Source organism: Cyrtonyx montezumae, unplaced genomic scaffold (genome assembly GCF_038088225.1).
Source record: "Cyrtonyx montezumae isolate F1298 unplaced genomic scaffold, pur_monq_1.0 scaffold_18, whole genome shotgun sequence".
Classification (NCBI taxonomy): domain Eukaryota; kingdom Metazoa; phylum Chordata; class Aves; order Galliformes; family Odontophoridae; genus Cyrtonyx; species Cyrtonyx montezumae.
The window spans coordinates 10,980,419-11,007,600 of NW_027071914.1; the positions used below are offsets into that span (position 1 = coordinate 10,980,419).

General features: G+C 41.1%; 1 protein-coding gene across 1 annotated transcript; it reads left to right on the plus strand.

The window, feature by feature from the left end:
- The first annotated feature begins 280 nt into the window (after positions 1–280).
- LOC136047771 (T-cell immunoglobulin and mucin domain-containing protein 4-like) lies at positions 281–25,476 on the plus strand. Its single transcript, XM_065735067.1, has 15 exons — positions 281–356; positions 2,142–2,420; positions 3,511–3,855; positions 4,456–4,506; positions 6,254–6,330; positions 7,383–7,497; positions 7,985–8,024; positions 15,998–16,503; positions 18,665–18,970; positions 19,520–19,609; positions 21,003–21,062; positions 22,477–22,529; positions 23,131–23,215; positions 23,668–23,698; positions 24,850–25,476. The coding sequence occupies exons 2-15, from the start codon at positions 2,372–2,374 to the stop codon at positions 24,920–24,922; spliced, it is 1,881 nt and encodes a 626-aa protein (XP_065591139.1). The 5' UTR covers positions 281–356; positions 2,142–2,371; the 3' UTR covers positions 24,923–25,476.
- Positions 25,477–27,182: the final 1,706 nt, after the last annotated feature.

The window sequence follows — 27,182 nt, forward strand, 5'->3', positions numbered from 1 at the left end:
AAGAAGTGGTTTCTTTGCCCAACCCCTCCTGCTGGGGAAATCCTACTTCCATCTTCTTGCCACAGAACACTCTAGAATATATATTTTCCAAACTAGATACAGCATCTTAATAAAAGAAAAAATAGATTTGTGGAACTTTGTGGATGATGGAACTTGCTGAAACTATTTTAACAGTCATAATGAAAAAGTATATATTTCTTAGATAATTCAGCTGCTTTCAAGCTTGCAGATTGATTTAAATGAGCAGGTGGACCTTAACTGTTGGGCGGTGGGACTGAGATCACTGTAGCTGAGGATGAACAAGCAAACAGGAGACTCATGGCAGGAACTCATCTGCTATTTCAAGTACATGTGATGTAAGTAATAGTAAAGTGGAAGCATGTTTTTTCAGAAGTGTTTAGAAATAACTTTATGGAGTTAAAACCTTTTGACCTCTGCAACTACCACTCCCTGAACTGTCTAAACTGTGTTGTTTTCCAGTAATTAAAACAATCGTGAGTCAGCTGAATTGAGTATCTGCTTTGCAAGTGTTTTTTTGAGTGGAAGATAGAAAGAAACAGTTTTGTGTTGTGGATAAGAGAGATCGTGTGCTGTGGAGCAGACACTGGTTCTAACTCTGCCATTCAACTGCTGTAGATGCTCAGGACGTTTTTGGTTGATTTCTTCATTTTTTTAAATGTTTTATTAAAGTTGTAGGCCCAGGTGCTGTAGTTTCAGCTGCAGGCTGGGTTCTAGCAGTAACTAATAACTGTAATTAGCTTCTTCAGGTGAAGGGATTGAAGTAAATGGGGATTGAGCCATTTAAAATCTTAAAGCTGCTTTCACTTTCTGAGAAGTTTCAGAAATAACTTTCTTTCAATTCTTGGGGGTGTACCTTTAAAGCAAACCCTTAGATAAGTACCTGCAGGAGATTGTGCTACTTCCCAAGCTTTTCTACATCCGAAATGGTAAGTTTCTGTTGTCAAATTGATACAATGACAATTGTCCTTTCTCCTAGTAAAGCTTTAGATTAAAAATAATAATAATAAAAAAAACCAACTGTAGCTGCAGTGAAGGCAGTGGGTGATGTGTGCCATGTAGGGAAACTGCATTTCTGACTGTGTAGAAGGGTATGACTCACTTAAAAGTGAGGCTATGAATATTGTCTTTTCTAATTAGCCTGCACGTGATGATGAGGTCTTATCCTGATGTTGCTTTTGGATGTAATGACAATATTTGAAGTACTTGACTCCTATGAAATGCGTTGGATTCTATATGTCCTGTGAAGCTCTGTAGGATAAAGTTAATATGAGCAACGAGCAGATGCTTTTGTTAGCCTGAGTGAGCTCAGGGATAACAAGTGCAGTTATTTGAAACAGGGAAGCCAAGGGTGTTGTCAGTGGGCAAAAGGGAAGAAAAGCAAAGCTACGTTCTGTGATTGCAGAGCAGTCCCCGGATACTGCTGTTAATGATCAGAGCAATATGTGAAAGCTGCGTGCAGTGTGCTATCTCCCCAGAAAAAGGAGTAGCAGAGAGGAAGTATTTTCTTAAACAGTCCTCTGATCTGAGTTCTGATCCTCTGAAAATCTGAAGTCCGCATGCAGATACCACCTCCTCTTCCTCTTCCAGCCTTTTCCAGCAGGTATGTTGCTGGTGTAGCTCTGCCCCTTGGCCACAATTATTGGTTATTAGTAAGAAATCGTTCCTTGTGACTTAATTTGTCTGTGTAAAAGGGTGTAGGGTAGATAATCTGCTTCAGCAGAGAATATTAATTTGCTACGGATCACATTTGATCGCAGGTGCAGTTCTAGTCTGCACAATATTGGAAGGCATCATGCCCTCACTCGAGGTAACCCAGAGTGGCCGGGAACACCATTTTTCAAGTGATAATTTTCTAAGTGACCACTGATAGAACCATTCTTAAGAAGCTGTTACATTGCCGAATGCTTTCTCTTTACCACTCATTTTATGTAACCTCTTCCCCCTAATTCTATCAGGATGGTAAGAGGGTTTGGGGAGCAGTCTGGGGCAATGAGTTATTGGTGCCTCAGCTCGGTGGTACTAACAACAGCTTAACCTGCTCTAATCAAGCAGATCTGGGGGGGAGGGGGGGGAAAGAGAAGTAGACTTCTGAAGTACTGCTGAGTATTTTAACCTTTTAGTCAAACCACAATCAGCAAGCACTCAGCTGCGTGTGTTCTCAGCAGCAGCAGTTTCAGTGACTAATAGCCTAACCACAGGAAAGGCAATCCTGATCAAACCAAAGGACATCACCCTGTTCGAGGCTGACGTGCTGGTACTGAGAAGTAAAACCAGCAGTTTATGAAGACAATAGTTTATTTTGAATGTAGGTGCACAGAGTGAATAACAGCGTTCCTCATCTTCGGCCACAATGTCTTCTCATTTCTTCCTGGACTGGATCCTCCTGATCTGGCTTACAGGTAACTCAGTGGGTGTGAAAAATAGCTGCAAGTGGACGGAGGGGAGGGTTGCACAGAGATTTTGGGTAAGAGTGGTTGTGTGTCGCAGAAACTGCTGTTTTGCATATTCAGTAGAAGTTTATCAGAGTGTCTCAACAGTGTCCTGATGATCTTATCTCCCTTTTAAAACAGAGATATTAATACAGGCAGATGGACACTCAGTGTTTGTTGGTAGGATATGTTGAACAAACAGAAAAGAGAGATTACAGGGGTTTTTTTCATACAGTTTTTTTTCTAAGGCCTTTTACGATGAGAATCGTTTAGAGTTTCCTTTTTGTATTAAATACAATGCATTCTTTTCTGAGATTAGTTTCTATTATGTTACTGTGGTAACTTAGAACAAGACTGACATAATTATTACAGAATAGTTTAGGAAAAAGAATGGCTGAGATGCAATTGGGCAGGGCAACGTTTTCCCAGGGAACAATGGCAATGAAGCCATATGGTGCCTGGGATCCACTGGCGCAAGTTGGGCTACCCAGCTAGAGCAATGCCCATGCCAGTGATATACAGGGATGTTCCTTAGAGATGATTAGTTGCTAGACTATTTCCTACTTCTATACTTGTGACCCCTGAAATGTTCATGTGCATAGGTCAACACCTTTGCATACTTGATCCCATGCAGTGGGAAATGAACAGGTTAGCAGCTTGGTAAGAATGAGGGGGAAATGTGAGCTAATGAAAAAAGAAGGTGTAGAAGTTTTCAGGAAAGCTCTGAAGATCTCTTCTGACAAGCACTGTCAGAAGACTGACACACTCCTTTCTTAGTGAAAGAAAAAAGGAAATGCACAGCTGTGATTCTGATGAAAACTGCCTTTCAGTGGCTTTTCATAGAAAGGGAGGGAGGATTTCCCTCTATGGTTTTAATGGAAAATGGTGCCTCTCTGTACTCCCATGCCTGGCTTGGATTAAATCTAAACTAAGGGACAAACAGACTGCTTGTACTAGATGTGGCTGAAGAGAAGCCACAGAGGTGTGCAGATCCAAACTCTCTTCTCTCTTCACCTTTTTGCCTGCACCGTCTATTTAATGTTTGTATTTCTGTCCACAGGACCCACAGTGTCAGGATTGCTTGTGAAGGGAGAGGTTGGCCAGAATATCACTGTGCCCTGCTTTTACAGGGTTAAGACAGAGTACGACATCACCTCAATGTGCTGGGGACGTGATGCTTGCCCCAGTTCAAAATGTTCTCGCCCCATTATCTGGACAGATGGACGGAGGGTGACAGAGCAGTACCACACAAGGTATGTGCTGAAAGGAGACCTGCTGAAGGGCAACGTGTCCCTCACCATCCTGAATGCCCAGGAAGCAGACAGTGGGACGTACTGCTGCCGTGTGGAGATCCCGGGCTTGTTCAACGATGAGACAACCAACCTCCAGGTGGTGGTTGAGAGAGGTGAGTGCAGGTGTGCTCCTGCATGAGTGCTGTTATGGTGACTCTGCTGCTCAGTCTGGAGTTTGAAGCTTGTGGAGGAAGTGATTTCTGTAAGCATCCATAGGATCAACCTGTAGCATCTGGCAGACCTGCCGTTAGTTGGGTTAAAGCTAATCTGTCTTTGAGAATGTTGTAATCCTACTACAGTCAATGCAGTAATAATAATTAAAAAAGCAAACAACTAGGGCAGTGGTGCTTTGTTTTAATGGTATACAGTGCTACTAAGCTTTCTTGAAAGCACTATTTATAGAATTGAAGAAGGGCACTGTAGGGTATCTGATGTGCCATACTTGCAGCTTTATCACAAAGACGATGCTTCAACTTTTTCTTCTGGACTCCATGGTAAAGCCCAGGGAAATACAACTAGCATGGACAATTTTTCTTTACATTAAGTCTTCTTTTGATTTCAGTTCTTCTCTACTTGAAGCATGAAATCATATGGAACAATTGTCCCACAGATGTGTACCTGGTTTTAGCACACTTTTACAGAACCATTTTCACTTTTTCACTACATGAATTGACATGAATTATAATGCATGTTGTTTGTTTTTCTGACATCAGCTAGGGTCTCTACTGCAAGTCCTCTCACTCACACCTCTCCACCGACCTCAGGTAACTTTTTCCAAGTATTAATCTCAGTAGCATATATTAGCTGCATTGAAAATGGGCATCTTAAAAAAGAAACAAAATGACAGATGACAGAAATGTCTTGGCTAAAATTTACTGAACATACCAGAGAACTTGAGATCTGAACTTGGCAGGTAAATTGTACCTCACATTACATAAAGAGCTTAGCAGAAGGAACATGTACTTGGCTCCCCAGGTGTTGGGCTTAACTAGATGCTTCATTGGTGCTACAAGCATTGTGTGTGTGCTCGCTATTTAATCAAAGCACTTGTTGCTTAAGGTAATGTAACAAAGAACTATTTTGCTGGGTTGGTTCAGAAGTACATCTAGTTCAGGATCTCTGCTCCATTAGCTGTCAACTGCAGATAATTAAGGAGAAATATGGAAACAGCAGAAATTTTATGATATGATATATTGTATTGTAAGTATTCTCTTATCCTGCTGTAGCTCATGTCTCAGAGATTGCCCACATCCCCTGTAGTATATGAATGGTCTCAGGTGAGGACCATCATTGTGTTGGAGCATCCATTCCTTACTCAGCTTTGTTCCACTTTGCTTTATGTGTTTATAGACATCGGTCATATACCCACTCAGTTGTTTTTTTTAATCTGAGAAAGCCAATTTTAATTTCCAGTGTGCACAGGAGAGTTCGTAGTCTAATGAGAGCTTATTGTCAGGATTTTGAAAGAAAAAACAGGGATGCTATTTGTATTTATCCCTTCATCTCAAATGTTACCAGTTGAGCAACACTAAAATGTTACAACACTTGCATTTCCTTCTTGGAAGAAGAAGTGAAAATTTTCTCAAACTGTTTCTATTCTTGTTGCAAATGATATGGCTTCCAGTCTTAGCTCTCACGGGTTTTCTTAATCATGTGACATCTTCCTTATCTGCTAGGGAACAATTTTTTGTGCTTTGAGAATACAAGTTAATTTCTGCCTGGGGAGACTTAAAAAGATGGGTGACTGTGTTCCTCTGATGTAGGGCTGTTGCAGCATCTGCCTTGAAAAAGAGAACAGTGAAGCAGATGATCCTCACTCTTCAAAACTCAGATTATGGCATAAGGTTAACCATTTATAACATGAAAGGAGCCACCTGGGATTGTCATAACATGAATAGGAGATTTTGTTTTCAGGAGTCTTGTATCATCTGACAACACACACAGAAACTGTGATGGATGGTGCAGATAACATAGCAATTTGTAGTTCTATTTTAAATATTGAAAATTGCTCTGGGAAATTACCTCAACATCCTCTGCATGCCCTATGCAAATGTATCACACTTCAGTTGGCTGTTTATTGTATAGCTGTGATCTGGGACTTCAAAAGTATCACTTGCTGTCTGCAACTCTACATCAATTCACATTCAAGGCCCTGAGCTGGTGCTTATCAATTTTCATCACATAATCTAATTTTACATCCACTGCCTCCTCTGATCTATGATATGGATCCAGAGCCCAACTCGGTAACTCCATCTTTCTAGGCTCTGTGTTGAGGTAATAGCAAGTGTTTTCTGGAGGGATTTCAAAGCTCTGAAAAGGTCACTGGAGGTTCCAGTATATGAGGAGTTTTCCAAAGCCTTTGGATGGCACCAATGTCTTTATAATATGCACAGCCATGACTCCAGACCAAGGTACTTAGGTTCAATGATCTCAGGTCAGTAGTATACATTCTTTGTCCAAGCAGAATGGTTTTCTGTGTAAATGATATTGATTTGTCTTGCTTTTGCTCAGCTCCTGGGAGTGCCAGTGAAGCATCCTTTACTGTCAGCACGTGGCCATCAATTTCTGTTTCAGAAGCTCCTGAGACTGTAAGCATCTCTGTTGTGCTGTACTGAGATTATGTACTTAGTACATCGGAAGTTACTGAGTCAATCCTGCAGTTAAATTATGGCATTTCATTTTGATTGCAAAAGAATGGGGGTTTTTTTGTTTTGTTTTGTTTTTCTGGTCTGCTCATTTATTGCTTCCAAAAGAATGCTTATGGGGTCATTATGCAAGGGAGAGAACAAAGTGCTTTGCTTGCAAAAACTGTTTCCTTCCTACTAAACTGGGAAGACCATTAGCAACATTTGTATTGCCTTTCAGGCTTCTGGTTCCTACTCGAGCACCTCAGACTACCCAGAAGTAACCTCAACCCTGCAGGTACCAGCAGGACATGGGAAAGGGTCAGAATTGGACCACAGGGCACACAGCACTGTCTGCTCTGCTGAGTCCACCAGCTCGTGCTGTGTGTTAACGGGCAGTAGCATCATCTTAATTTTGTCCGGAATACAAGACAGCCAAGGGGAAGGCCTGATGTTATGTACTGTGAGGTAGTATGTACTCTGGGCATTCGTAGTGCTGCACGTGCAGACAGTCAGGGACAGTACTAGCTTTCAGCATCTTCCCAGCTCTTAAAGAGAGGTTGGATACCTATCGGCTGGCTGGCTTCCAGAAGAAGTAGTGCTGAATGGTGAAGGCACATTCGCTTCCTAGGATAAAGCTTTGAATAACTACTGAGTAAGCTGACAAAAAGGGAGGCAGAAGGAAAACACCAGGGGGATATTTAATCTTATGATTAAATAAAGACATTCACCAAACAGTATTAAATGTTAGGCTTCTTCCTTGGGCTGAAAGGAACCGGGAACAAATGGGACTGGTCATAACCTCAGGTTCTTTGACAATGTTAAGAAATAATATGTTTCACAGCAGGGTTCACAAGTGTTGCCTTGTGAATTCTTGAAACTAGTATGTCAAGTTGGGCTCTTGTTCTCAAGTGCATTTTCACTGCAGGTTTTCAAAATGCACAAATGGCCTCTGGGTCCTGTGAGAGATGTAAGCTCTGAGTTCCACTGGCACTAATCTGTTTTGTGTTTGACAGAATTCATCCATATCAACTCATAGTCAGCAGTATTCAGAAAAGAGTGTTTACCTCAGAACTGGATTGTGTGTGGCATTTCTGGTCATCCTTGTTTTGGGGCTGATCCTAGGTAGACGTAAGTACTTCTCAGAGTTTTTTTATTTTATTTTAGTGTGGGTTGTGTACTTAAAATCACACCTGTGGCAAATGCCACGTGTCTCCTATGTCATGAAAGTAAGCTTATGTCCACCTTACCTGGATTTAGTGAGGACACATGGTACAAGCCCACATCCCCTGCCCTGCTCCTTTCCCCTCAGGCACTGCCTGTGTTGTCCCAGACCTTCCCAGTGATAAGTGAAGGGACACAGATTTCCTGTCACTGTACCCAATGTTTTTCATGTGCCAGACTTTCTCCTGAGATGCTCTTGCTCAGACCAAACCACATGAATTATATACTTCGTGGAAGTGTGGGGATTTCCTATACTGAAATCCTCTGGTTAAAGTTCCCTAATTTCGTTCCTTGCACTTTTATTTTTTTTTGGCTAAACTTGCAACTTTGCTTGCTTTGAATGCCTTAAAAAACAATGTTTATTTTTTTTATTTTCATTCTGGATGATCCTTAGGATATTTACGCAATATGAAGAAAGTGAGTAAGTTTGCAAGGTAAGTATTCTATTTCTGCTTCAGCTAATAGAAAAAACTAGGTCCCAAAAGCAATTGCTGTGATTCCTGCTAGATGCATGCTGACTGTACATACTCTAATTTGATTTTTTCTTTTTAATCTCAAATTAATAAGAAACATTGTGAAAGAAATTAATAAATCCTGCTACTCATCCTTAGTTAGTAAACAAAAAGTGAATCTAACTGCCAATTCAGTGCATTAGGGAGTAGACAAACTTCAAATGTGGGTTGTCTCATAAATGGAAAAATGATTCATTATCAGTTGTGTTTAAATAAGTGTTTTTGCATATTTAACACTTTTTTCCAATGAGCTTGTTCCTTAACAATCTGCTCTTTTGTGTTTCGATTGTCTGTTGTTTAATAGCCTTGTTTTTACTCATGTGTGCAGCTCTGTTGCATTTTGGAGACCAGAACGTGCTGGGAACCAAAGTGCCCTGGAAGTTGAGATCCACGCAGAGGAAAACATTTACACAATACACTAACTGTATGCATGCCTGCCTTTGTCATCTCTGGGACTTTTAAGTATTTTCCAAAATGTTAGCTGCTCCCTCTGCTCTGCAGCTAAGTGTGACTGGACTACTAAAGCATCACTCATATCATTCTAATAAAGCAAATAAAAGCTACAATTCTAATTAAAAACTTTTATCAGCTTGTTCCAGAAACAGAAACCCTGCTGGCTGCAATGGAAATTTCCAGATTCTGTTTATCAAACTGTAAGGAAAGTTACCATAGACAAGAGGGTATGGTTTTAAACTAAAAGAGGGGACATTTAGGTGAGATGTTGGGGAAAAAAAGCGTTACTCAGAGGCTGATGTGATCCTGGCAGTGCTGCCTAGAGCTGTGGGTGCCCCATCCCTGGAGGTGCTCAGGACCAGGTGGGATGGGGTCCTGGGCAGCCAGATCTGGTGTGGGGCAAGCAGCCTGTGTGTGGGATTGGAACTGTATGGGCTTTAAAGTCCCCCTCCAACCTAAGCTGTTCTATGATGCAGTCTGCTTCAAATTCTCTCTTACCTTCTGAAAAAATGAAGTGGCAGGATGACTCTTCAGTCACAAACCACCCACAGTTTTAAAACTTGTGTCTATTGGGTGTACTATCTACTAGCTACAAAACAAACTGTCATCTGAGGGGAAGAGTGACCTCACAGCTGCCTTGACACAGACAATGAGAAACCTTAGCAGTAATCCTATATCAAAATGCTTTTCCTTAATTTTTTTTTGAAGTTGTGCATGCCTGTTCCCTATAACAGCTCGGTTATGTGGTGTGTGAATTTCTGCCTACCCGTGGTTAAAGCTGGAGGAGCTGCTGGTGCTCACCCTCCCATGGGGTGTCATTGGAGCCTGAGGAATACTTGCTTTTACACCTTGCTTTCAGAGAAGTGTGACTAAGTGCGTTTCACTCTGCAAAATGCATCACTTTCTTGCTGTGGCTTTCTCCTTGGGCCCATGAGTGCCCTGAGACATTCTCAGGGTGGAAGATTTAATTTTCAGATCTCTAAAGCAATCATGCAAACAGATCTGCTCTGTAGTTTTCTGCTCTTTCAGGCAGGAGAGTGACCAGGTATTATTGAGTGCAAATTTCAGCCCGTAGTTCAGCCCCTGCAGCAACGTGCAATGCCTAAAGCACACCCTGCTGCCATAAAAGGACAGCAGACTTAGAGCTAATTTTGTCATTAAGATCATTTTCAAGGTAGCTGTGCGTAGAACAAAGCTATGTCAACCACTGAGGCATAAAGGAGCAATAACAGAAACAGAATCAGTAGGTGTTCATGTTAACAGCTGATGCACTCGGCCGTGGTCCGGTTGTGCTGTTATGAGGAGCTGAGGTCAGTGGAGCAGTTACACCTCCTGTCCTCAGTTGCTAACCAGCTCTGCCATTTGCTTTCTTCATGTCACGTGCTGCCTTGGATAAGAAGTTACTGAAACTAGAATAGTTCTGTTAGTTTAAGATTGTATTTATTTGTTTGACTGTTAGCAGCAGCTACTAAACTAGAATCAGTGGCCCCACTGCAGATGATGCTTTCCGTCTGTCTGGCTGACAGGTCATGGCTGCGGGCTCTGGCAGAGCTGGAGGAAGTCTGACCTGATCTCTGAACCAAAGCTCACAAAACATCTTCAGCAATTTCTGCTTCTTGCCTCTTTTACCAAATAAATGATCTTTACAGGGATTAGGACAAGAAGTGAGTGGTTTCCAAAATCATCTGATTCCAACCACTTGTGCTTTTAAGGAGTGTGAGTATTGCTGTTCATGAAAACTGCTTGCCCATAAGGGCTTTTTTTACTAAATATTACAGGCAAATTAGGACTAGTTTTTGTATCAGAGAGTTTTCACGCAAGTAATGTTCACTCTTGTCAGTGCATCTTGGAATAGGCATTTCAAAAACAGCCTCCAGAGTCGTGCAGGTGGCACTTGATTCTGTTCACCTATTAAGAGGTTTTCCAGCTGCACACAGCTGGCAGCCTATCAAACTTGATAAGGCTGACAAGTCATAGAGCTCTCTGCCTTTCTGCCTGCAAGAATCCACTAGATAGCAGTATAGATAAAGAAAGAAAAGCACATTTTTCTAGTTTGTCCTAGCATGCTTGAATGTGATGGATTTTGGGTGGCCTTTTTCAATGCCCAGTCTTGGTAAAGAAGCAAACTTGTATGCCACGCTTCTCTCTTCCTTCCCCAGTTTCTTGAAACAGGCTGGTCAATTCTGTTTTGAGAAACTTCACTGAAATTAGTAGCTGGATAAAGACCCAAATTAATGTCCCAGGTGGAATTCAGCTTTTCCTTGCATTGGCGTCAGCTGAGCAGTGGCTCATGATGACTGTATGCTAGTGAGCGATAGAACAGGAAGGAGGAACTAAGACCTGTTATAGAGGAAATGTATCTGAAACATGTTATGTTTCATCAGATCTTTCATTCACAGAATGGCTGGAGCTGTGTGTATTTGGCATTGTATGAACTGTACATGGTAGAATACTGTAAATTAGGTATTTTACTGATTGCTGGTTAATGTGCCTTATAATATTGACAATTGGACACTGTATTGTTGTGTGTATCCCTACTGACAGCTATAATGCTACACTGAAGCATCCCATTCAGAATAAACTCAGAAGAGTTCTTCGAACTTCATGCTTCTTGAGTTGTCTAATGCAGCATTGGATGGCTACGTGCTGGTGAAAGGAGCAAGTCATTCTGGCTTAGCTGCAATCTAGACTATCAAGGATCTACTTCTTGCCATAGTAACGTAGTGTTGCTGTGATGGATAAGGATGTCAACGGGTCTGCAAACAAGAATCATTCTCTGATGCTATGTTGGGAGTAGGGGTGGTATCAAAATGTTAATCCCTCTCCAGCCCTCCTGTACTGCTCAAGATTTTGTAAGCCTGTATCTCTTTTCCAGGCTGACTTGATATGGACCATTTACTTATCCCAACTATGGAAGCTCTTCCATTTTTTTTCACCATTCCTTTTGTCCTTCCTCAAAATCTTTTTGGTTCTAACCTTTATTTTTTATTTTTTATTTTTATTTTTAAGTAGTGGGAACTAGAACTACTGATGAGATTCAAAGTAGACTTGTGCATATGTCTAATGATGTCTTCTGATTTGTTCTCTTTTCAAGGAATAGATAGCTTGTCAAAAGAGAATATGGAATTTTTAATAATAATAGTTAAAATATGCCTTTTTTTCCCCCTCAGTGTTACCAAGCATAGATGTGATATTTTCATGGTACTATGCCTGACAAGTCCTAAGTCCCATTCCTGAGGGAGTAGAGTTTAGAATTATTTTCCCCATTTGCACCACGTTACATTTACTTACACAGAGTTTTGTCTGTCTACCTGCAATTTGCATTTGCAGCAAGGAAACAAAAAAAAGTCAAAGCTCAGCCTGAGCTGACACTGACCAGTGTGATATCAGTCAATAAAAAAGGCTTTTTGAAGTAAGTCAACAGCAAGAGAAAGTCTAAGAAAAACACTGGACTGGGAGTTGATGCAGATGATCACTTAACAAGTAAGGATGAGGAAAATATGAAGCTGGGAAAAGACAGAGAAGGCAGAATCAAGGGCAAAGAAGGGATTTGGAAAACTGAAGACACAGGTGGAGATTAAGCCAAATGTTTAAGAGTGTAAGAGCACAGTTCATTCTTCCTGCTCACCACATAAGAGTAATCAATCTTAAGAATTCACGGAAGGCAAAAAAAAAAAAAAACAACCCACAACTGTCTGATATTAGTACTATGCTCAGTGTCTTGGAAAGGGAGAGAGGAAGAAGGCACCTATCCGGAAAACAGAAGCAATTGTGGTACGTAAAATCTGGAAATGGAGAAATGAAACTTCAGTTGGGCTCACTCAGCATCTTTTATGGTAGCTATAAAGTCTAGTTTTCTCTTCTTCCTCTCATTGACCTGGGGTTGCCATCAGCCAAAATGTCCCATTTTGTGTTGTTCCACTGGATTATGATACAGATCTTTATAGGTGAGTCTTCTTCTGCTTGATTATGTGATCGCTCAGAGAAGAAAAAAATTAATGGCAGCACTTGTTTTACCCATGTTATGTATGCATCACAGGGAAAAAGGATTTTATACAGTTTCAAAAATTTTGTTTAACTTACAGAATTAACTCATAGAGTTAACATCTCAAGATGTTATTATTTTAATTTAAAATATATATGTGGTTTCTTCTATCTATAAACTTGGTTAGTTTCCTCTGTCCCCCAGATTATCTACTTCATTTACTTCTACTGAATATGTATTGCTGATTTTGCTTCTCTATCTGTGTCTACACTATGACCAATGGCAGACACAACCCAAGCCAGGGAATTGAAATATTGTTAGAGTAATGAACATATACACATGATAAAAAAAATATTTCCCGAAACTCTCTGAGGGCTGTCTGCTGCTTTGAACTGCATACTGTCACAGGAATCATAGAATCATTAAGGCTGGAAAAGACCACTAAGATCATCTAGTCCAACCATGAAGGAAAGCATGTCTGGAGATTATTCTCCTTCTAAACTCAGACACTGAGTGCTTGCCCATCTAAAATCCTGGATCCTCAAAGAAGTAGTAGTAATTTCTGCATGCACATCTAGGCATCAGTGATGCAGTTTCCAAATTGCTGAATGTGGCTCATGAAACATGACTTCACCCACTTCCAGTGAGGCATGAGCTCTAGTGAGAGTTGTGCTTGTAAATCACTCCAGTATTTCAGGAAATGCTGCCTGAGATGACTAAATATTAATTGACCAATCTCTGCCGGGATTAATTGTCCAATATAATAATGACAGCAATTGTGCTGTCCTTAAATCACTGTGAAAAGTAGTGGAAAGATTTTGGTAGGTGGTGGAATATATTGAGGTCTCTGCTGTGCAAATGGCCCTGTGATGCAGCCTAGGGAGTTCCATAATATTTTTGGTCTTTTGCCAGACTCAGCAGAAGAAATAAGAGGCCTCTTTCCTCTCTGTATCTTCATCCTCAACGTAAATTGGAGGGACTGGTCTCCATTTGCTCGTGTTTTCAAAAACTCTTTTATGCAGAGCTACTGAAGGATGAGAATGACTTTTTGTTACCTTCTCTTCAATCCAGCTCTTACTGTGAAACAGTATCTTGAGACTCAAGGAAGTAAGATTGGCAGTTAAATATTTATTTCTGGTTTATAGGATATTTTCTCTGACACCTCATTACTGCAAAGGTTTTAAGGAGAAATAAGAAATAAAGTAGATAGGAAAAAGTCATCCATTGTCTTCTGAAAAAAAAAAAAAAGGAAAAAGCTATTCCTGGAAGAGAGTAAGGAAAAAAATTCTTTTTCAGCCAACTGTCTTGAATGTCTTTGTCCATCCAATGACCAGTCTACATGAGATAAAACCATTACAACAGCAATTATACTGCTTAATGCTATCTATAATTGAAGGTTGTTACAAGGGAAACGGTATATAAATATGGGTATATAAATATACGATCTAAACAATTATGAATACTTTCCCACCTTGGAATATGAAATAGACATCTGGAGTCCATTTCTCTTTCATTTGGATTAAAGATTCAGGGTGACAAACCTCACTGACTTCAGTCTGACTGCCCAGGCACAGCAGTTTCTCCAAATGCCTTGGGTCAAGACTGGATGCCTAGGCAGGTCACTGCCATAGACAAGGACAAGTCAAAGGTATCAGCATAGAGCAGTCTCAGGAATTTCTTTCTTAATATCAAAGGTATTTAAATTCAATTCTGTTTACTATTTCTTCTGGAAAATGTGTCTGTTGAAGAGGCTGCAGCTGAGAAGGAAATTACATGGCCTTTGGTTAGGGGTTCATACTGTTAAAGCAAGACAGTTGTGGTATTGAAGCTCTCTCCCTGCTAATCTGTGGTGCAGGCAGATGCTTGGAATATTAGCTTCACATAAATTAAAAGAGGACTTGAAACTGCAAAAAATATAACTTCCTAGCACCAATACTGGTGGGAAACTGCCCTGGAGACATTCTGGTGCCTTGTGTCTTCCCCTTTATTCATTTTTCTTTCTTTTTTTTTTTTTCTCTTTTAGTAAACTCTAATGTCTGCTTATTTTAAAGAGAAGAACAGGCAGAACCCTTTGTTAAAGGGTTGCTTAGTGAAGCTATTTTTGCACTGTGCAATACAGGGATGAAACAAGAGCAGAAGCCCATTCATTCTCAAACTGTGGTGTTGTCACCTCCAGGAATAGTTCAAGCTGGTCTTGGTTTTAAACACATCTTTGTTGGGTTGACTATGTTAACCTTCTCCAGTGTCTAATCCCATGCTTCTCTACTTTCAAGGCCAACCAGATGAATTATTTTGTTCTCTTGTCACCAGAAGAACCTACTTTTTCCAAGCAGTGAAACAAGCAGCCACTTTGCAAAGCCTTGTGCTATAGTCAGAAGTTCTCTCTCTCTCTCTTTTTATTTTTATTTTTTGCAAATTCTTCATTTGTTTCACTGCTAAAACTTCTGCCCTTCATGCCACGTTGCATGTTGTTTTGTCTGCTCCCACTCTTTTAGCATTTGGAGCAGTGGAAACCTGAACCAGTCAACTTATGTTGCCAATGGGATAAGGGATAATGAAGCTGAAATGTCATCCCAATAACATGAGGCAGCCTTCCACAGACTAAAACCTCACCTGGGGAATAGTCCATTAAAGAAAAAAAAACCCAAGAGAAACATGGACATAATTGGAGGCATCACTGTTTGCTATCTGGGAGTCACGCCAAAAAGCTGGCAAAATTGAAATGTTTGGCAAAGCAGTGCCAGAGCTGGTCATAGCAGCAACTGCTGTAAGTCCTCTTTGGGGTAAGGAAACTGCCTATGAGATATCAATCTGTGGGGTGATCCTCTTGCTACAGTGGAGGACCAGATCTAGATATTCCCCACGTCCCTTGGTTCCTGCTCTACTGTTTGTAAATGATAACGTGGGGGAAAGTCAGCAAAGCAGGTAGGACCAACAAATACAGGATGAATGTAAACCAGAGGAGATTTATCACTGTATGTAAACTTCTATTTTTGTGTAGTGTCTCTCATGAGGAAGAAAACCCTTTCAGGGCCATCTGGGAATTGCATGGAAAGTTAAGAAGGAATGATAGCAAAGCAGATGCTAAGGTGGGTATTGGCTGTAAACCAAAAGAAGAGCTGGTCATCAGGAGTAAAAACACAATTCAAGTCTGCATCTGCTGTTTTTAACATTGATTTAACAATAGCTGTTAAAGTTCTTGTGAACACAGGTCTGCAGGTAATTTAGAGTTGGTAGGGCTTGCTCAGGGACTGAAAGAGCTTTATGAGAATAGATTCCCCTAGGCAGATCCCACTGCTCTGCCAACTTAATTAGGACCTAATTTCACACAAGAGTAGGTAATTTGGCACCTACTATTGAGTCTGTCATGGAAAGGCATCCATGACAGAACTTTTTGTTCAAAGGAAGCGATGGCAGACTGAGAACACCAAACGAGTTTCAAAACAGGTTTCTGAACAGCTTTCAAAGAGTCTCTTAGAACAGGCAGTGGGATGGGAGTTGAAATCTCAAATTCCATTTGCACACGTCTGATCTGTGTTTGGGTCATCAACAACAGTCTTGGGCTTTTGTCATCATGCACATGCATGCATTTACTCCTAGTTTTTTCTTCCTCAGCAGTGCACACAGCGTCAGCAACTGTTGTTCGAGGAGTGATAGGACAACCTGTCACATTGCCTTGCTCCTACCGGGTGGCACGAGCGAAGGACGTCTCTGATATGTGCTGGGGCAGAGGCCCGTGCCCAAACTCTAAGTGCAATAACAAACTTTTGCACACCACTGGGAGCAGGGTGACATTCAGAACATCACAGCGGTACAACCTGCAGGGCTATATTTCCTATGGAGACGTGTCTCTGACAATTCAGAAGGTGAAGGCAGAAGATGCGGGCACATACTGCTGCCGCGTGGAGATCCCTGGCTGGTTCAATGACATTAAGCAGAACATTCGGCTGGTGGTGCTCACAGGTGAGTTCTGGGGCCTTCTCTGGATTTTTGAGCCATACAAGATTCTGGCTCTTTTGTTTCTGTGAGCGTGTCAGGGAATAACCACTTGCAACCTACAAATAAATCAAACCCACAAATTGAGGCTTGATTTCTGCCAATTAGGCAATAAATTTGAACAGTAACTCTCCTAACTTAAGTCACAGTATTTAAGTAGGTAGATATGGTTTTGGTAAATTCTCATTTGGCTTTCCTCAAGGAATGCTCTGATTCAGCTGATCTCTCAGTTACAATCTTTCTATACAGCAACGAGTGTGAAGAAAAAGACTACGAAAAATGGTTCCAAATCCACAAAACGTTCCAGAAAAACAACTTTTGCACCCCAAACCACCTCTGATCTTCAAAGAACAGTGCAGACTGCTGTTTTCTTGATGACCACTGTCCCCCCAGCAGCTCCTGCAACCACTGAGGCTCCAACAGTAACAACTGCATTTCTTCCCCCAATATTTGATGAGACAAGTAGCACTTCTCTAGAAAAAATGGTGTCAACCAGTGCTCTCCCAGATTATTCAGCCAGTTTCCAAGCAGCTGATGTGAGGACTGAAGGTGATGGCGTCTTCAACTCAACAGAGTTAATCCTTCTTCCTGAAGGTATAAAAATAACCAGCTCCAATGCTTTACTTGCCTGTGTAACAGAGAAAGTCTATGTTAGCCTGATTCCGGCATCATGAAGATTCTTAGGGACAGATAATTAATTGTACCTTGGAAAGTTTATTTGAAACATGTGTGAGTATGCATACAGATAGTATGTTTTAGAATCATAGAATCATCTGTTATGGAAGGGATCCTTAAGGACCATTGGGTCCAACCTCCCTTCAATGAACAGGGACATGCACAACTCCATCACGTGGAGCTCCATCAAAGCCCCTCCAGCCTGACTTTGGATATCTGCAGGGCTGGGGTACCACCACCTCTGGATAACCTGTGCCAGTGCCTCATTTTCCTTATCAAAATGGAAATGCAATCAGATGTTGTGCACATACTGCTGCTGCATGGAGATCCCGGACTGGTTTAATGACATCAAAAGGAGCATTTGGCTGGTGGTGCTCAGAGATGAGTTTTGGGACTTTTGTACAATTACCTGGGAGAAACCCAACACTGCAGGAGAAGTGAAAACCCAGTTGTGTCTGTTTGGCAGTTTGTTTTTGATGGAAGGTGTTGTTATTGATGGAAATAGTGGAGGGCTGAGACAAGTTGCCCATTTGAATCTAAGTCAATGAGCAATTCTAATGAGAAAATCATTACTTGAGCCATTTTTTCTTTCAAATGAAATGTTTTATTTTACATTTCATCACTATATTTGTGGATTTAAATGAAATTGGAATCATCAGAAGAACCTTTGGAAATGGAATTAAATTGAATTTTTCATTTGGTATTCATCTAATGGTAAAGATTGGTTTGATTTTACTTATTTTACAAGGAAATCCATGTAAAGAAATTTTGTCTTAGGGTTCCAAATGACTTCTCCCTTATTTGGCCAAGATGCATGTTAAAGTAGGGATATTGCAAAGCCAAGAAGAGGCTGTAAAGCTTTGCAAAATACAGGGAGAAGATGGTAGCCGCTCTCCCCAATGCAGAAAGAGCAATTATTTTTCTGTCTTTACAGGAGGTTGTTCTGGGGTGCAATTGTTGGTGATAGAGAGCTCTAGATATGCCCATTGTAAGCAATTTATTGGGAGAGTGGGGCAAAAATACTGCAATCCCTTTGCTATCTCCTAGTCTTAGGGCAACAGTTCGTAAAAAAGGACTGGTTGAAAACCAAGCCTTCTTTTATCTAGAATGACTGAGGGACTCTGTCTATAATTTTAGGTCATTGAAGAGCAAAAATATTCTGCATATTTAGGAGATTTGCTATGCAAGGTTTTAGTCCTTCCATTTTGTGAGAGGGCCAGGAAGGAGTGTTTTAAACTTGCAAAAAATATTAAATCCAGAACACTGGCAGTTGCTCACCTGAGGCTTGGTTTCTGCTGATTAGAAAACTATTTTAAAACAATTCTCTCAAATTCATTCACCATATTTTAGTAAATAGGTGGTTTTCATTAATTTGGTTAATTGGCTTTCCTCAAGGTAAGCTGTGAATGCTGAGATCCACGTTTTCTTTTTTGGTTACAATTTTTCCATGCAGCACCTCAAGTGGTGACAACAACCACGGGAAGAGCTTCCATTTCCACCAGCCATTTTGGAACAACAGCTTTTGCTCCCCGAGAATCTCCTGATCTTCAAGCAGCCACATGGGCTGCTGTCCCCTCAGCAGCACCTGCAACCACCATGTCTTCCCCAACATTTGATGAGAAAACAAGCAATAACTTTCTGGAAAAAATGGTGACAACCAGCGTTCTCCCAGAATTTTCAACCAATTTCCAAACAACAGATGCATGGACTGAAAATGAAGGCGTGTTCTGCTCAACAGAGCCTGCCTCTCCTCCTGAAGGTACAAAAATAACCAGCACCAATGCTTTTTTCTGTCTGTGTAACAAGATTTATTGTGTTAAGCTGACTCAGGCATTGTAGCAACTTTCCAAAGACAAATTATTAATTATAGCTTGGAAGGTTTCTTTGAGACATTCATGGGTATACCTATATGTATTATGTTTAAGGAAATGGAGATCACATGTTGTGACTGACACCAAACCAAGGGGAATGGTCAACAGAACAGGTGACTGGTTTTGCCTTCAGAGAAGTTTTAGAAGTCTGAAGAAATAAGTTGGTAGAAACCTCTTCAAGTACAACAGAATGCAAAATTTTATGCTGGAGTTGGGAGACTCACTCTTGCCTGCACTATTGTATTTCTTGATTTGGGAAAGACAAGTGAAATGCCTCACTGAAAAAGCCTTTTACTCAGATAAGCTGCAGACATGAGAACGGTGGTTTAGTTTCGCCTTAGTTGCAGATGCAGAAACTGCACGAGCAGTTCTGAACACCATATGTAGAATCCCCAAAGCAGTGATCTTTATGAGCAGTGGCTTTTATTTTGTTTCAGTGACTACCGAATTCCCAAGTATACTTCTGACTGCAGACACCACTGAAGAGGCCAACACTTCTCTCTTGATAAATGATGTGCCAGCTGTAGGTGAGTACAATAACGCTGGAAGGTCAGATGTTGCACGTTCAGAGAAATGATTAAGTTGTCATAAATGGAAGTATCGACTACTCTTAGGAGTGTACCAAACATTTACTGATAGCTATTTGTTACATGTGTCAGTGAGAGGGATTTGGTGTCCACAGAGTGGTTGTCTGAAGTCAGTATGGAGCAACAGATGAAAAAACATGTTTTTAAGGCCTCCAAAGGAAGCAGGTTTTAAGTCACTTTCTGCTGTTGGGTATCTCAGGTCTGAATTAAAAGCTGCTGTTTGTCACCATCCAAGCTGAACTGTCAGATATCTGATCTGTCATCAGTGTGAATCCACTGAGCTTTCTGTTTCAAACACTCCCTGAATGTCATCACTGAACAGATTCGGCCAGATGTGGTTGCAGGCTCAGCTCTCCAGTGCCCATTGTGTGCCCCTGGTGATGATGGAAAGCAGTAGGCAATGGAAACCATCAGTCAATCTTTCAAGTGAAAAGGAGCTGGGGTACAAAATCATGACAGGCCTGAGAAATGGACAAACTCACGTGAAGTTTGCACTTTATGGTTCTCATTCAAGTACAAATGAAGAGCAGATAGTTTTATTCGGGTGTCAGAGCCTGTCCACCAGAATCTGGAAATGATGACTTTAAAAATGGAAAGCTAAAATTCAAGGATGGTGTCATATCTGGCTGTTAAGAGAGGACACTACAAACACATAGTATTTAGTTTTTTCCAGACCTTCTTTTGATAGATCTAGAGAATTGCAGCAGAAACCATTCCTGAATACCCATGGAAGCTCATGAAAGAGACTCAACTGGTCTCCTGAGAATTTGTGAACATTATTTTGCTTCTTATCTTTTTTGATATAATTCTGGATAATGCCAAAGTACTGTTTTTGTAAATATAGGGAGTCTTGGAAAGAGTCTTACCACTGGGATTCAGGAGGAAACCGTGGGCTAGAGAGAACCGTCACTGTATGAGTAACAGCAGGCAATGTACCATGCTGTGTGAATCATGCATGCTCCCACCCCTGCAAAAACTTGTCATGCTGTTTCCAACAGCCACATATCTGAAAATGCTGCAGCATAGTTAAGCACTGTTTCTTAATTAAAAAACAAAAACAAAACAAAACCCATGTTTTTGCATGGGCATCATCGTATTGTAATGTTTCAGAGGTGCTGAGAATCTACTCGAGCATTAGAAATCAAGGTGTATGGTGCCCAGTTTGTGTTTGATGGAGCTGCTCCATAAGCCAAGTTCAGACAGAACCTCATCTGTTTTTGTTAGTCAATTTCTCACATGAGTTTGCGAGACAGATTGGCTTAGCTGGGTGTTTGGTTCCTGCTGAGCAGGCTCTCATTTAGTTTCTCTTCTGTCTTTGCCTGCTTTCCCCCAGCAACTGCCCCGCCAGCGCCAACCACACTTCAGACGCCAAAGTTAACCCTTGGTCCCTCAGGTACGAAGAAGAGGAACCAATAGTTGCTCCACCATCCATGCTGTGGTTCGCTGCCAGAAAGTCTAATTTTGACCTGTGGGACATGTGTGCCAGAGTGAGATATGCTGCATTTGTTACTTGCCAGAATCTGTTTTCCACTCCAATGGAAAATTCTGTTGCTAAAATTGCATGCATGTGAGATACCTGTGTCCTGTCCATGTCTTTGATATCATTCAAACACATGCTTTGGTAAGATGGGAACAGAGCAGCTCAGCTGTCACAGGGAAGCTGATCTGAACTGATATATTTGTGGGAGATCCACCAAAAGAGTTATCCACAGGAGGAAAAGAAAAAAAAAATGCACATTTCTTCCAGAGGGATTACTTGTGACTACCTGATCATCCCTGCTGCCAGGTGACATTCCAGGAGCCTCGTGCATACAGTGTTTCCTTCAGTTGTGGTTTTGGACACCATAAGTGTGTTAAATATACGTGCCCTGGCAAGTGACTCATCTGATCCCCAGTGCATTTTGCTAATACAGAGGCTCTGTGGTTGTTCCCTTGTCAGACCCTTGGAAGTACTTCTCATCACAGTCTTTCTATACATTAGGGGATGACCCAATGCACAGAAATTTTCCTGTCCTGAGATGAGCTGCAGTTTCAATTTGCTGAGCTCAGCCACTCGTCTGTTTTGGGATGCTGCTCAGTGTTGGGTGCTTCCTGTAAGGGACTGAGATCTTCAAATACTTAAATACTTCAGTATTTCATAGCATGAGGTCATGATGAGCCCAGAGTGCCCAGGTTAATATTTTTGTGACTTTAAATTCACCAACTAGAATGAAAATAGGATCAGAGGACTGTAGCCTATTAGTTTGCTGCAAGATTTCTTAAGCATTTGTTTAGTTCATTCCTATGCCCAAAGCTTAGAAGACCAGAACTGAATTATTTTTAATAACCTAAGATTAAATAAAAAAAAGAAAGAGAGGAAACCCACCAAAGCATCATCTTGACAGAGCTACCTTAAGCCCTGTGGTAAGTTATCTGAAAATAACATAAAGGTATTTCCTGTGGCTTCCAGCTAAAGCAACCACACATAACTGTGACCACAAACAGAGGCAGCTCCTCTAGTTAGACTTGTGCCCTGCTGACCAGCCATGCTCTCTGCTACATCTCGTCATGCTTACAGAAGTTAGAACTCTTACAAGTGACAAGTTTCTTCTGTCTTGCTTCTTGTCCTGTCCCTTGGAAGCCTCTTATTTCCTTGATGAAGGCTGACTTTTCCTGATGGTTGCCTGTATACAGTTTGTGGCTGAAAGAGATTGTAAACTGCTGGTTGAGCAGTGCTTCACTTCTCCTATTCAGGGCCAGCCTTTGCATGTTGGCCCTCCCTCCCTCAGATGACTGTCAATAATTATTTTCTTCTCTCTTGTTTTTAGAGGCTTCACTGAGTTCAGCCATTAATACAGAGAAAGCTGGGATGAAATTTTCCGTAAGTTTCACGGGTGTTTGACTAACGAGAAGGTGGGACAGCAGGATGAGCTGGTGATTTTTCAATGTGCTGATGCCAAATGGACAATCTTTGCGAAACAATAGCCTGGACTTTTGTGCAGGAGCTCAGGAACCACCTATTCACCTTTTGCTAATCCTGTGGGTAGTGTTAAAAACTGCAGCAATCCCATCTGGTTTGGGCACTTCCAAAAATTCCTCATCCCCCCAGCACCTCTGTATGAGGTGTTGTCCTTGGGGTGTGACCAGGCAAGAGGCCCCTTTGGGAGGTTGCTGCATTTCCCTGTCTCTACTTAAGAGAAAGATGAGGGTGACTAAGCTCCTATAGACTAAGAAGTTCGTATTTAGTGGAATGAATTTAGGCTCAAATGCTTCAGAGACAGGTTTATTAAATATTTAACAGGCAATTCATGCTGTTTATCATGATCATCCTGACGTGTCTTCTGGCAAGCTGAGAAGAGTGTTGCAAACTCAGCCTCAAGCAGTTATTTCAGAGCTCTTAGCCTGGAGCTCACTTCTGCATGGATAGCTCTGATGCAGAAATGCTTTCAAAGACTTTTCAGTTTTTTTCTTCTCTTTTCCAGTTTCCCATCTCCACCATTCTCAGTGTATCTCTCATAGGGATATCTGTTATTTTGATGTTGATACTTTTATCATTACTTTGGAAACGTAAGTACCACTGAGCACTTATTTTTATTTAATGTTTCCAATAGTGGCCTAATGCAGATATCCTTCTGTATCTCTCATGAATTCTCTAGTAGATCTTCCATAGACTGTGTAACAACACTCAGTTCGTTTTATGAGCTGTTGTCCATAGCCCAGGACCGTGCACTGTGGGGATGAGGTAGGGATGCAGCAGGAGGAAATCTGTGCAAAGAACTGGTTCACTAGTCAAGTTCTGATTCTCACTGCAGCTCCTGTTCTTAGTAATGTGGTCCTATATATATATATATGTGGTCCTGGAATTGCTCCTGGTGAACACTGCTGTAACTTAGAACTTTCTTTCCTTTTTAGCTCACAGAAACGTTGCAGCTTGCTGTCTTTGTTTCTGAACTCATTTGAAAGAATTGCAGATTTCTTCTTTTTTTTTGGTCATTGTGACAATATTTTTTTGCTTTTAGGTAGACACACGAGGAAGTTTATAATGAAAAGGTAATTCATTTTATAGTTTTCCATTAAAAGTTCCAACATATTTTTTTATTAGAAACAGAAATTATTTGTCACTAATTGTAATGAGTATATAGTATTGGTTTGTAGGACTGATAATGTCATTTATCAGACAACTTCACCCCAGAAGATCCAACAGTGGTTTCTGGAAACTTCTCAAATTAGTGTTGAACAGACACCCAGAGCACTGGGGAATGTTAGCAGCTGACACCAGTTTTAGAAAATTCCTCACCATTCTTTGACCAAATGATATCACAGAATAGTACATGTTGGAAGAGGACCCTGAAGATCATCTAGTTCCCAGCTACAGACAGAGTAAATCCTAGTACTCGAGCCTAGTGAGGCTGGTTTAAAGCAAGGAAGACAGAAGTGGTGAAAAAAAGGCAATTTTTTTCCTCATCTGCTCATCTTGGCTCAGATAGGGATCAGATTTACAAACAGTCCTCCATGGAGTAGCAATCCATTCTAAAAGAAAAACAGAACGAATAAAACAACAACAAAAAAAAAAAGGGCCCCAGGAAGGGCACAATACAGCACCGTGGCAAACCAAGCCTTTCACCAGTGGGTAAATCTTGTAGCCCTTATGGGGCCACCACACCCCATCACATCCTCTTTAAGTCATGCAGAAGTATATCAGGTGACCACTGAGGTGATCATTTTGAAACAGATGTGAGACATTTAAGTATGATGAATCAGTCAGTGCAGGTGTTCCTAATAAGCTCGTGTTTTCTGGCTTGTCTTGAACACAGGATTTTTCCTAATAAAACACATGCATTGGAGAATCACCCTTTTCTAATAACAATATATTTAAATAGTAAGTGGTCCCCACTGCATACTGCACCTAGGAGATGAGGGCTGGGGACCAAGGAGGGGCTCCTTTCTGAACCCCCTAGTGTTTATCTGCCAGCTGTCACTGTAAGATCTGAGCAGGCTTTTCCTAACTTCTGGAACGTTGCATGCAGGGTAAATACTTCATGGTGTAAATAAGTAGACCTTCTACCATTGAAACCAATGGACTCCGTAGCTTCTAGTCTCTGTTTCAAGGAGAATGTGCCAACACTGCAAAAAAGAGAGGGTGTTCTGAAGCATCAAAGTGCTTTTGGCCCATCCATACTGATCTATGCTTATCACTACAGCCTTAGACCAGCTGAAGACCTTGAAAAAGTTTTCAGTGGCTCTGAAGGAGAAAACAACCTTTTTGTGCTGTGAAGAGCTACTGCATCATCAGTGGATGGCCTGGAAAAAAGCACAGCTGCACTGCAAATAAAAAGGACCTGTTTCAAGCTGCATTGAGAGACATTTGTGAGCCCTCAAAATATCAGTGGGTGTAAACCAAAGGCCAAAGCTTCAACTATGAAAATTTAAAATCTTTGTGCAAATTTTGCCATCTCACCTTTAAAGCTCACTGTATAAAGAAGCTTCTTTTAGAGTATGCATTATTCAGTAGTATTTCTGGGATCTGTGTTCTTATTAATACCGTGTTACGGAATTAAATTTGTTTTTCTTTGTGTTTTACTAATGCTTTTCCTTGAATACAACTCAGACTGTGAGGAACAGAAGAAATAGCAGTGAATGCTGCTTAACTTTGAAATGCAAAGAAATATAAAAATCAGCAAATACAAGGTTTCTTGTCGCTTTTATATAATCAAGAGAAAAATTAAGCCGAGGGAATGCTGTAAGAATAAATAAAGATGCAGATCACTTCAGGGGTTCCAGTGCTGCCCTTGATTCAGCATGTTCGAGTGACCCTTGGAGACTATGCTAATAAAGTTTGTAATTTGCCATTAGAAATTGCATTTTTTATGCCACATCCTAGAGCATTTAAGCAGGAGTTAGTTATTCCCCAGGCACTGAAATGACTGGTGTGCACTCTCAGCTCTCCAAAGAAGTGCTGCTGCGTTTCCAGAGATGGAAAATGGCCCAGAAGTCCAAGCTCATAATGTCCCCCACCACTCATTTGTAAATCCCCATCTCCTCCAGCAGTGTGCTTAGGGGATCTCCACTCATTTGTTTACATGTGCCTTTTTGTCCTAGTCACAACAAGCTGCAAAATGGTGTTTCAGCTGGGTTGAGATTTAGGCTCTAAAATACAGCTGGTGCTGTTGGTCTGCCTGGCAGGGGCAGTGCAGTGGGATTGGCTATGGGAGCTTGCTTGGAGGAGGGGTCATCTGTGGGATACATCATTCACCTGTGTCATTGGAGTTCTCACCAGTGGGATCAACATGGGAGACTGTTCAAACCCATGACAGCATTTATTACCTCCACTGCCTGTAGTTCACAATCCCCGCTACAGCGTCTCCAGGAGAGGACCACTTGAGCTGAGAGCAATGGAAGCATTATTTGAGCAAAATGTGGCTAGGCCTGGACTTCCCCACCAGTCATGCTTGAGGCTGCGGTGAGAATTTCATCTCTAGAGTATATTCTCCCAGCCCACATGTGGCTGCACAAGTTCTGGGGAGGCAGAGAAAGTTCCTCTGTGGTGTCCTGCTCAGTCTTGACTGGGTTCAAGACCTTGCTGAGCATGCTGGCCTTGTGTTGCTGGACCTTCCAGTTTTGATGCTCTCCTTTAAGAGTACAAAACAAAAATAACATGTTTTTGTTTTGTTTTCTTCCATTTAGCAGGACTAGGCCAAGTCTTTTGCAGGTATTAATTGGCTCTGAACTAAAGGCTTTTGTGGAGCAGAGTTAGTTCTTGCTGGAGATGGCTTCAGCATGTTGGACTGGAAGGTCCTTCTTTGGGGAGATGCAGAAAGAAAACACATGGAAGTAATTTCTGAGGTTCTGACCCTACATGTCAATATTCTCAGTGAAAAACTAAGGGGAGACTTTTAGCTGGAGGACAAAAACAAACACTGTATTCCAAGAGCAACAGATGTTCCAGAATGCAGTTTCTGGGTCTAGAGAAGGAAAAGTACATGAAAGCAGCACTTTTTTTTTTTTTTTTTTTTTTAAGAAATTAAAGAATGATGGAGAATATGTCATTGGCATCTGTGAGTGGGTCTGATGTGAAGAGATTGTGACTAACTACTCAATTAGTGTGGAGCAGGTAAAGCAAAGCACTTAAAAAGGGGTGATCTGAATATTTTGGGATGTGGGATTGGCTTGTGAGGAGAGGAAAAAAAAAAAGCAACAGAAAGAAATACTGAAAAACTGAGGCAGACACTGAATTATGAGTATAAATCCTCTGAAGAGAATCCCGAGGAAAGAATTAAGTATCATTCTGAGATTAATGAGACCTCTCTTAATAGACTTCACTGGAGCTGACTGCTCTGATGGTCCCTCTCCATCTCAGCAGAACATTCCATTATGTCTCAGGGTTTGTTTCTTAGCCTTAATGTGCTTTTCTAGGCATTTTTTAAGGTTAATATAAATAAATCTCTGGGTTCCAAAGGTGGAATCTAATTGGAGCTTAAGAAGGAACAAGCAGAAGAGAAGAATGCAGCTGAGTACATAGGAAATTAGAAATAAG